This window comes from Strix uralensis, chromosome 8 (assembly GCF_047716275.1).
Source record: "Strix uralensis isolate ZFMK-TIS-50842 chromosome 8, bStrUra1, whole genome shotgun sequence".
Classification (NCBI taxonomy): Eukaryota; Metazoa; Chordata; class Aves; order Strigiformes; family Strigidae; genus Strix; species Strix uralensis.
The window spans coordinates 14,261,153-14,273,181 of record NC_133979.1 but is presented as its reverse complement, the minus strand read 5'-3'; the positions used below and the strand labels follow the sequence as shown (position 1 = coordinate 14,273,181).

General features: G+C 37.4%; 1 protein-coding gene across 1 annotated transcript in view; it reads left to right on the top strand.

The window, feature by feature from the left end:
* The first annotated feature begins 435 nt into the window (after window positions 1–435).
* Window positions 436–12,029, top strand: part of LOC141946822 (vitellogenin-1-like) — a 42,922-nt gene continuing 31,328 nt past the window's right edge. The window contains exons 1-10 of the mRNA XM_074877203.1: window positions 436–475; window positions 788–808; window positions 1,032–1,183; window positions 3,619–3,870; window positions 6,045–6,206; window positions 6,892–7,043; window positions 9,773–9,923; window positions 10,023–10,180; window positions 10,280–10,445; window positions 11,510–11,632. Coding sequence (XP_074733304.1) covers window positions 436–475; window positions 788–808; window positions 1,032–1,183; window positions 3,619–3,870; window positions 6,045–6,206; window positions 6,892–7,043; window positions 9,773–9,923; window positions 10,023–10,180; window positions 10,280–10,445; window positions 11,510–11,632 — 1,377 coding nt within the window. The remainder of the gene's footprint in view (window positions 476–787; window positions 809–1,031; window positions 1,184–3,618; window positions 3,871–6,044; window positions 6,207–6,891; window positions 7,044–9,772; window positions 9,924–10,022; window positions 10,181–10,279; window positions 10,446–11,509; window positions 11,633–12,029) is intronic.

The following is a 12,029-nucleotide window of genomic DNA, read 5'->3' as shown; positions in this document are numbered from 1 at the left end:
CTCTAAAAGTAGAGTTTGAATGTGACAGAGCAAGGTGTGTCTCCAAAACTGTGACCCTCAGCAAGAACGAATTATCAGGAGGCTGAAGACATCATTGGAGAAAAGCTAAATTATTTCAGTTATGATTGAGGAACTATTTTTATTTCATTTTAATTATTGTTTTACTAGATAACTATGATGTGGAGAAATTGGGGAAAAAATAGCAAGCAAGGTATTTTGAAAATAACTGTTTCACATAGAAAGTAAGTCAGTTGAAATCATGAGATGATTTGAAGTTTTCAGCCTTCATGACCTCAGAAATGTTTATTTTTTGATTGATCAATACGCATTCTAAAATACGCTTATTTGTCAAACTAACATACCAAAAGAAACATGTGATAACACGTGCCTTTATAAAAGAGAACCTGGTATGTTCACCTTTACTTTATCCCCATCATGAGGGGTTTGATATTACCCCTGGTTTTAACCCTTGTGGGTAAGTAACTTAACTGCTTTGATGAATTTAAAATAATAGATTCAGGAAAAGGTTTCAGAATGTAAATATAGTTCACTTAAAAACATGAACTTTAGCATTTTATAGAAAAAATTATTTTCTGACTTTTTTTTGTTGTTTAGGGAAAAAAGGCTTTTGGCTATGTGCTGAACTAGAAGTAAAGTTAATTAGAAAGAGTTATGCCATATGTACAAGATGAGATATAGCCTTTCATACTAAAATACATTAACATTTTGGGGTGGATTTTTTTCTTTGTCATTTCATTACCCTTTTTTTTTTCTCCTTCTCTTTCAGGGAGCCAGCATCTTAATTACCGTAAGTAATTTTCCTATCACCTAATATAATTATAACGAGTGAAATTCAAAATAGAATCTGAAAAGTATATCAATGTTTAATATAATTTTACAACAGCTAATTTTGTTCAGGTGCAATACAAAATGAGCAAATTCATCTTTTTTGTTCCATACATTCTCATACAGGTACTTTAATATGTTCTGTAGAGTCTCTATAATGTTTTATGGGAACCATTTCTTTGCAGAACCCGATTTCAGTGAAAACAAGGTTTATACATTTAATTATGAAAGTGTGCTTCTCAGTGGACTTCCAGAGAAAGGACTTGCACGAGCTGGAATAAGAATAAAAAGTAAAGTGGAAATTAGTGGTATTGGGCCCAAACTTTGTCTTATTAGGGTAAGATAATGTATTCAATTTGAAACATAAAATTCTCTTCATACTTGACTTCTTTTTTAAGCTTTTGGGAAGTAATCAAGTTTCATCATGTGTTGTGCTTACTCGGGGAGAATGTAACTAACACTATTATTTTTTATGCAGTGCCCTAAATTCTATTTGCACTTTGCCAGGTAATTCTCAGCTCAAGCCAACCTTGGGCCTGAACGATTTCTTCTGCTTTGTGGTCAGGGAGACAATGGAATGTAATTTGAAATGCACAATAATTTATTACTGGATCAATCCAATTGTTCCAAACAGTACAACCTAGGATTATTTAATCAACTGATTTCATAACCAGCAAACGAAAGGCAATAAAACTTGCTACAGTAGCTGGATGTGATTCAATATTTAGCATAATTGTCATCTGGTGGCTTCTTTTTCTGCAGGGTCCCAAATGACATTCTTTGTCATCCTCAATTGTATATTTTTACTGCATGCTGAGTAATTACTAAGAGTTTTGATTATGTGAAAAACACTTTTGCCTTTAACAGAAGCCTATACGTGTTTCTAATGCATGTATTGAAACGCACCCCTCAATTGCTTTACACAAACTCCACTTAGTCTTCTTTATATGTGAAAGAAAAATGATCTTTTTGAAAGCTTTTATTTGGCAAATTGAAAACTGCAGATTAAAAAGACTGGTGACTGTCTGATAAATGCTTGCAAATGCTGTAGCCTTCCAGCCTGAATTAGCCTTCTGTTACTAGGTATTTTTGTAAGTTCAAATTATAATAGATATAGATGGGAAACATTGCTTTTCCATGACCTTTGCAAATAGCTGGATTTTTTTGCAAAAAAAACTAAGGAAATAAGAGAAACATATCGGCACTGGTGGGAAGAAGGCTTCCCTGGCAGAAAGGAGGCAAAAGCAGTCTTGTCCTCACCCCACATCCTCCCCCATTCCTGCCAAAACACGCCAAAACTCTTGATGTCCCAGGGTAAGTCTTCACCAAATGTGACTCCTGTTCCCTAAAACCTTCCAACACCATTTCAACTGCCCTAGTGCCTTTAGGAAAAAGTTTCTGTTTCAAAAATAAATACAGAAATCATTGCAGGCAAGAAAAAGAAGAGAAAAGAAAAAAATCAAGAGATTTTGGGGCAAGTTCTAAGCTAAAGGTAACAATACATTTATTCCCTTCTGCTCTGGGAAAAGTTTATTTTGCTGCTGTTATATTTAAATTAGACAGTTTGGAGGGATGGTTCAGGGAATTAATCTTTCATCTGTAGCCTACTAGTTCACGTTCAGCCCAAGCAAAAAGCTGTGTTCCCTGGGCCGTTCCCAGCTGACAATTTTTTCATTGTAAGAATTGCCAGCTGTGTTGAAAACCTAGCAGACAGCATAAGTCCTGACTGGGCTCCAAGGGCTGGGGAAAACTACCTTACCCTGACCCTGCAGAACAGTCCCAAACCTGACCGTATGCAATATGCCAGAAGCATGTCCAAGAGGCAGCATGAGGGATTTTCTGCGTAACAGCCTCCTCTGTAAGCTTCAGTTACTGGGGTTGGCAGTGATCTCCACCAACAATAACAAAAATAAATATGAAAGTGCAGTCTCCAGTGATTTGCTGTATGAGGATTTAGTTTGTGTGGCTTTTTGAGAAATTAATCCGCGTCTTGCATCACATCTCCAGCCTGAGGTGTCAGAGAAAAGTCTCTCTAAATTGTCAAAATATATTGAAGGGAAGAGTCCTCTGAGAAACTAAGCTAAACATGCCCCATTCCCATAGAGTAGAAATCATTTGAGTTATGCACAAGTTTAGCACAACTTTCTGCTTGCCTGGATGAGCCCCACGTTGAGGCTGGAGTGTGAAGTGCAGAGCAGGGTTGAGGCCAGTGCCTGAGCCTTAGGGTCCGCAGCAAAACATGTAGAGAAGGACAATTTTTGTAATCAGCTCTCCACTGCTCAAACTAATTATGACTATCTGACTGGCCCAGCAGCCATGTTTTTATTAGTTTCTGACTGCTGTCTGTGCTCTGTGACCCCAACGAAGGAGACGATGGAGTTCACAACAGGAGTTAATGATACTTTATGCAACATTAACTTTCTCCTGCAATTTCCTACAGATCTTCCCTGCTACTTTTGGGGAGCAACCTGCTTCATGCAGCTCTTCTCGGGCTCATTTCTTCATACAAGTCAACCTTTGGCAATATGGGTTATCTATGAAACAGAGTGCAGTGACTGTGGAAATATCACAGTCATTTGCATTACTCTTTCCTTTTATATGTGACAATATGTATATTGATACTATCTATGTTAAATGACAACTTTTAAGATTTCCGTTTGAAGAGGGTTTGTCTTACTTAAGTGTGACATGAGTAAAGCTCTAGTTGCTTATGTGCATTAAAAAAGTTAACTGAAAAAATTAAAGAGGAATCATATTCCCCCTTTGTTCTAGATACACTCAATTGAAGCAGCAGAGTACAATGGTGTCTGGCCTACAAGCTCATTCTCTCGATCACTGAAACTGACCCAGGTACTAACTGGGCAACTTAGTAATCCCATCAAGTTTGAGTATAGCAGTGGCCATGTTGGAAACCTTATGGCTCCTGATTCTGTCTCAGATGATGGCCTGAACATCTACAGAGGGATTCTGAATGTGCTGGAGCTAAGTATAAAGAAGATGCAGCATTCATACAGCTTACAGGAGGTGAGCTTTTGTTTTGGATATTGTGGTCGCTTTGTAAATAAATAAACCTTCTCTTCAGATACTTCTACTGCATTTTCTGAATTCATCCTTGACATAAACTTCCCTATCAAGAAACCCCTAAGCTTGGGAAATCATGATTAAATTGTTCTTATGGGACATTTGATGGAGCTGTAGCTAAACAGGACAACAGAATAGCAGATTTTTAATCTAGTTGATCAAAGTATTTCAGAAAACACATTTGCAGTATTAGACCCTTAAAAAATCTGGCTTGTGATTCAAGAGAAACTAAACTCCTGTGAAAGCTGAAGCCTACATAAAATTTGAATACTGTATTAAAACAAGCTTAAACATACGGCACAAGATTAAAGCTAAAATAACAGTAATTTGACTTTTTTACCAATCATATACACTTTAATCTCTTCTAGCTCCTCTTTTAGGAGGAAAACAGTATATATGCCATGACATTACTGTAATAGCTTTGACAGTTGCAGTGATGCTCTGTTGGAATTTCCACTGTTTTTCAGGTTTTAATATCTTAGTCAAGGTAAATCATCTGATATTACTATTCACCACAGAAATTACAATGTGTTTCGTTTTTGTGAAACCATATTTACATTGATTAGACTACATTCAATTCAGAGATCAGCAAAAACCTTGAAATTATTATACTTTCATGTTATTTTTATTGAAAATGCAGACTGGAGTAACCTGAATTTTTAAAAAGTTTATTTTTATGTAAGTAGAGTTGTTTCTGGAAAAGGAACTACATGATTTAATATTTTCATGCTGCTTGTTGCACATAAAAACCTGGGTGGTGGTGTCGCATATTCTGCAGTGCTATTTTCTCATATCTAGTTTTACATCTTCATTCTTTCTAATTCAGTTTAGCAATATGTCCTGCTCTCACTGCTGAGCAGTATATGTGACTTCACCTCTTCAAATCATTTCCAAGTTTTCTTTGCTTTTCTCAGATAGCAACTGATTAATGAGCGTTGGCACCTTTGCCTGGCAATCTCGAGTCACTCTGTAAAGGAAGTTAAGCGTTACTAGTCCTAAAATTTGAGCTACAGAGAGGTTTAAAGGACTAACCTGGGAAAGTCTACATCACATCCTGCAGGGTGCAGAGTAAGGGTATCCAAGCTAGCTGTGACCTGCACGCAGCTAGAAAGTACAGCTAGGCAGGAGGCTACTTCATCCCACTGAGCCCGGTGGGCTGGACTTTCCCATTTAAAGTCTAGATGTCTCTACCACACCCTGCAGTCTGCAGAGGAGCCCCACACCCATATTTGCAGTGTACAGGTCTTTCAGAAAGCTTGGGCAATTTTTATTTCTAGCCCTTACCGAAGACACAGTGTCTTCAGGAATACTGTTAAGATGAAGATGAAGTGAGTATGTCTTGCCTCCTAACCACCACATGACCATTTCACTGTTCTGACATAGCCCAGAGCTGCTCTCTGGAATGACTATGCTATCAATAATAATAAAAAAATCATGAAAATAACCCTTCCTCCTAAAATGCAATCAAATATTTTCCTCTCCAAAATCTCCTCACTGACTGAGGAAATTTAAGAGCTCTTATAAATATATATGCTTGAAATATTATTGAAGATCTGAGCTAAAACTGCAAACTCAAGAAAACCAACTCTGCTATCCTGAAATTCTTTTTAATTATTGCTCTTCATATTGTGACAGATCATCTGATATTGCAAGGCCTGTTCCATAGGCATTTATAAGCTGTCTATAAAAGCAAATTTTAAGGGCAGAATGTCATCTCCAGCCTTAAAATACTTTGCTGTTGAGATTTTATTTTGACTGACCAAATTATTTTGGCACTTTTTATTAATATTCCTCAAATCCTATTCCATAATCGACAGCTCTAACTGGAAATTGTTACTCACCTTTTCTGAGACTCCAAATCTTGTCTCAGTGAAACTCAAGAATTTTAGTTCTTTCAGTGAAACTCTGATTTGGCTTACTGGAAACCTGTACATGTAAAAAAGAGGTGAAAGTAATGATCATCCTGATTTTGCTTCTGGACAATACCATGAATAAAAACCCATTCATTTCTATCAGAAATTTTGAAAATACATAATTAAACAGGAAAGTCTATGTGGGGAACTGATGAAGATTTGCATAAGAGTGAACTTCTCTGATAATGTTCTCATTTTTGCCAGGCTGGGATTGGAGGTATTTGTAACACAACGTATGCAATTCAGGAAAACAAGAAAGCAAGCCTAGTCTATGTGACCAAATCCAAGGACCTGAACAGTTGTGAAGAGAAAGTTCAAATGGTCACAGGTTCAGCATACACTCATCCATGCCAGACCTGCCAGCAGGTAGAGGGGTATTATGTATATGTATTTTATATTCTTATACAGAAAGCCATTTGGCATCCATGCTATCTCTTGCTTTGTAACACTTAGAATGAGAGAAGAGTCAGATCTGCTGTATCTAGTTATCAACGCTTTCCTTCTGTATGAAAATCAGATCCACAGAGTAGCAGAGGTCTGTGCTGCAGACTGTCATGTACTGCAGGCACACTTCAGCTAGCTCAAACTAGCTGGCTTGGAAACCATTAATTGTCAGCATGAGTTAATTCACCTGCTCTGTTGAGTAAAAAAGATAGTCATGATGTCCAGTTTCTGCTATTCAAGATAGGTACTGATGCATCTTATTATAATCCCGTCTTTGAAATAAGAAATCATGTGGCTTATACTGCTGCTCTGCTCAGAAAACATGTCTCCTTCTCAAGGGAATAACCAATTACTTATATTTGGGAAAGGGAAAAACCAGCTAACACTTCTTAGCAGTAAAAGTAATGGAGCCAGGCAGTGTGCCTGACCTCTCCCATGGAAGTGTGTACACAGAATTCACATAAACCGCTCATGTGGCCAGTGAACAAAAAAGGCCCTGGAAAATAAGTGGGTTGAAGTGGGTGATGTAATAGCTTCTAGTCACAGACTTTAGAAGTTCAATGACTTTCTATTTTCTTTGTTTCTTTGCTTTTTTTATATTATAAAGAGAAACAAGAATTCCCGGACAACTGCTACTTACAATTATAAAATTAAATATACACGTAATGAAGCTGTAATTACACAAGCTGATGTTGAGGAAATCCACCAGTTTGCACCCTTCAATGAGATAACAGGAGGAAATGCTATAGTAGAAGCAAGGTATTGTACATATGCCTTTAATTCAGCAACTAACTCAGCATCTCAGTAATCTGGTCAAACTCCATAACTGAAATAAATCCTTTACTTCCACAGCCTATTGTTTGCCAGTATTTAATTACATAAAATCCCAAACAGTTCATAAAAACAACCTTCACTGTTAGTTGTAAATCTGAAACATGCACATCACTATCCAAATTTTGTTAGCTAAACTTGGCAGGGTTTGACTATTTTATTTCTCAGGGATATTTGATTTATGTCATAAAAGCCAAAACAAATGTAATTCCATCTGAAAAATTGCGAACTAATATATTTGCAGTAAAATACTTTGAAAGACAGTTACTCTCTGAAAGAGAGTTCCCTGGAAAATAATAATGCAGTAAGAGACCCTGGAGACTAGTTCACAAGAAACCTAGATAGGACTTTGGATTCCAATATACTTCCTAAGTACACTGGGCTGCTTGAAAATCTCCCATCAAAACTTTTTCGTGGTAGGAAATTGGGGTTTATTGCAAAAAGATTGGGCACAAAGCATATAAAATGTATTTGATGTATTTTGCTTTTCCACAGCAAATTTTGCATATTTCTTAAACAGGTTTGGGGCAAAATGAGAATATGGTTGTCTAAGAAATTATACCCCAGCTCATTTTTAGCTCAAGCCCCCAAAATTTCAGTGTTTGATAAGTTTTTCATCTGCATCAAAATGATCTATTGAAACAAATTTTAGTTACCTGCTTTAGTGATAGACTCTGTGGACAGGAGTACCCTAATGAAGAAGGAAGCTTTTAGCATAAAATTTGCTGTACAGAAGATATACTTCAGTCTTACTCTTCAACTGCTGTAATCTTGCGTTGCTCCATTAGCTTCTACAGGAATCTATTGGTATAATATACAGTTTTGGAAACTGCAACATCAGAAAGTTCATGTCAATAAATCACTAATTAACATCATTAATATGAGGAACATGTTCAGTTTGGCTGACCAAAAACAAATAAAAGAACAGTAAAGGTGAAAGTGGCTTTACTATGTCATGCAATCAAGGTGAAGATAGATACAACTGCTCTGTTTTATCAAATTATAGATTGTTGTGAGTGAGCATTAGTCTGGAGCCAATGGACTTTTGCTGATTTAAACTCTCCTTCTGCAAGCCCACATAGCCTGTCTTCCTTACTGTTCTTCCTCAGGTATTGAGCCCCCAGAAAGGCTACTGCCTTTACTTTTCCCATGTTCTCTGGTTCTTTTGCATTGCCCAACAGAAGGGGCCAAATATGATAAGTGGGAAGATGTGGATATGTCACCTAATTCTTCAGAAGTTATTTCTATAATGCACTGTGTTAAAAAAAGAAAACAAAAATCTAACATCAAGGACTTAAAACATTTGGAGCTGAGATTTCAGACCTGTTCATCATAAGCCTCTTGCAGCACCTATTGTTTCACCATTTTAATCCTATCTTTATATTGATTTGCTCTTCTCTTCAGAATATAACATTTTCCCATCTATTCTAGGCAGATATATCTCTTCCCAAAATGATGAAGATGAAGACATAATAGATTCATCATGTTCTGGAAGGAGGAGTTAAATCTGTCCAAGTGTACCTGACATTATACTTTCTGACCCAAATGCCCTTTCAATAATATTGTATAAAATTTCGAGAGAGTAAAATCTCTGCTGATTCTGTAGCGATTTCTATTCAAATTCCAGTGGCTTGTCTGCAAAAGCAGTTATATGCTATTTTCTGCAGCAGTTCTCTGCAATCCATATGGAAGGAGTGGATAGAAATGATACAGAAGATCATCACAGAGATTCCAAAATAAACACACCAATTTTCTACAGAGATTTTGAGATACTGTGTATACAGCAATATTGCTTTTAGAATGTTTTCAGTTGTTCGGTACAAATGCCTAACTTTATTATAATGTCCTAAATGACCTATTTTAAACATAATTGGTGGAATAGGATGTATCCCTTTATCTGAATATGTAGCAAAGACAGCAAATGTTTACAAAGACAATCTCTCATTGGAATTATTCTTAATAACAAAGGATGATTTCAAGGTGCCTGTTGAAAAATTACCAAAAACTTGAGTACTTTTCCAAAGGCTAATCCTGAATTTATTTGGCCCTTTTTGTTTGGGAAATCCAATTTGAAACTTCATGAGAACCTTTTATCTTCTGCAGTCCCCAGGACATTCAGCTTGCCAGGCAAAATGGGAAGGGAATTGTAATAGTACATGTAAAAAGATTGTAGCATTTCTTATTACATCTAACAACTTTCAATTCCTTTTGAAGCTTCCAGGAGGCACAAACATTTAAAAGCTTTTATGAACTTCTTAAAATTTTTAAGTGATAATTTCTGACAAAGTTTCCCATCAGTTATTTTTCTATAATCCTTAATTTACTCCTTAACACACAACACACCGTTCCTGTGATCTTTAGGCCACAGCTCCTCACCTCCCACTTCTTCCTTAAATTCTCAAGCCACGTTATTCCCAAAGGAAGGCAAAGGCTGCCTCTGATCTAAGCCCAGCTGTGTAAGTGCATACCTTCTCAGAGTACAGTTCTGAGCATCATGTCCAAATATATCTGTTTGTAAGTATCTTTGCCCCTCAATAACAAAACCCTTTTGAAACAGCTGTAGTTGCATTGCAATGCAGGGAGGCAGAATTGCTGTTTTCTTTTTAGTTTGTACCCTACATCTTGTGATGTTATCTCCCTGGGTTTCTCCATTCCAGGCAGAAACTTGTTTTGACTGATGTGCAGAAGCACATGGCAGAGGTCCCACCAAAAGAATTCCAGAATCGTGGGTCACTTCAGTACCAGTTTGGCAGTGAATTGCTTCAACTTCCTGTCCATTTATTCAGAATAAAAAATGTGGAAAGCCAGGTAAAGTTCAGCCACTGGATAGGCTCTTTGTTGGAGGTTGGAATCTGTACATGTGGGAAACAGTGCATGTGAGCTTCCTGCATTTTAATCTTCCTGCAGATAGAGGAAAGCCTGCAAGACCTAGTAGAGACCACATCTGAACAGCTTCCCAGCGATGCACCAGCAAAAGCCCTCAAGATTTTGCACCTCCTCCGGGTAGCAAATGAGGAGAATTATGAGTCAGTGTGGAAGCAGCTCTCAAGTCGGCCAGCATACAGGTATAAGCAATACAAGTGGTGATTCTTCTGCTGATGAACTCTGTTGGACACCGTCTGGAATGCAGATCTGGAAAATGGTCCTTGCCTTTCCAATTATAGGCGCTACATTTTGGATATAATTCCTGCAGTTTCCAGTCACCGTGCACTCAGGTTCCTGAGACATAGAATGGAAAGGCAAGAACTCACCAACTGGGAAGCAGCTCAGACAGTACTTGTGGCTCTGCACTCAAGCACACCAACTCGGGACGTGATGGAGGAAGCAACGGTAGGATTCTCTAAACACTCTCAAATTGCTTCTTACTGATTTTAGCATCTGTTGTATTTATTCCTTTGACAAGATGGCAAAGGCTTTGAAAATATAAAGGTTTTATATCCTCTAGTGGGGCTAAAAGGAGTTTATTTCCTGACTATCTTAAGGGGAGGAGAATGCAAATCAAAGGGCAAAAATGTATCCAGAATAAAATAGGAAAGAAAGAGTAAAATACCTCTCAGGGACAGAGGGTATTTCTGCAAACAGTGGTTTCTAGTCTCCCTTTGTCCAAACAGACTTTATAGTTACATCAGATTAGATCTCTAACTGAGTATCTACAAAGACTAGGGAGTAAGAAATACGTATTTGTTGTATCCGTGTATTTGTCCTGATTGACCTAGCAGGATGGGTATAAATCAGTGCAGATCTATCAAAATCAAGGGAATTGTGCCAATGTGGAGACCACGTAGGAGAAAGTCTAATGATTTTTACAATTTTTTTCTCTTCTGCAGCATCTAATTCTAGTCTCAGATGCAGGAACTTATCTCTGCCTACCCTAGGTAGAGACCACAAATCTCAGTTTTGCCCCCTGTAAAAGCCGTGACATCTCAGCTGTTAACTGTATGGTAATGCTCTGCTTCCCACTGAAGGAAGCAGTGGGCTGGTGCCTCCTGTCAGCTCCAATGTTTATACGAAATATTCCTGTCTGCCCAAAGCACTGAGGTCCATTCACAATTTATCTAAAGTATTTTGTACCTATAGCTGAGGCAATTATAAAACAATGATGAATATTTCTTGAATAATGTGTGGTTTTCCATTCCATAACTAGGTGATTTCCTCCCTTTGGATTATAACCTATGCCAAATTTAAATCTGAAACACTATAAAAGCAACGGATCTGCCTTCCAGATGTTACTTGGAATTACTTTATGATTACATTGTCAAATACAGTAATATCCACTGATTAACTATAAATCCATTGATACAAAAATATCAAAAGCCTGCTTTTGTCTTGCATTTGGCAGAAACATATTGTTTCTCTTCATTAATGGTGGTAACAAGCAACTGCTTTCTCACCAGCTCATCATGAAAAAACATTGCCCACACTCAAGTACTGTACTTGGAAAGGTTTGCCATCTCAGCTATGCGTCATTGTGCCACAAACAGTGCTCTTCATCAGACTCCTGCTCTGAATGTCTCCAGGTAACCACATTGTTATTTATCGTTTAAAAGGAAAATTAAGCCTTGAATTCTTTCTTCATTATTCAGAAACCTGTATTTCACTTCTCTACAGTGTTTCCTTTGGGGAAAGGAACCCCAGTTGGTTAAATGCAGCATTTTTATCTTTAGATTAACACACGAAAGAGAGTGAGAGGAAGAAGCATATAACTCATAGCACTTTCTATCTGAGTGTCTCTGAGTGCTTTATTGCCAATTATTAATGAAGTCCCATGGCACTGCTCTAAAATACTTTAAATATAGGTACTTATATACACTTATAAATAAACTAAGTGACACAAAAGCTCAGGTTTTTGCCCAAAGTCATGTAGCCCAGCCATTTCTCAGCCAGAAGCAGAGCCCAGTCATCCACATAGACTAT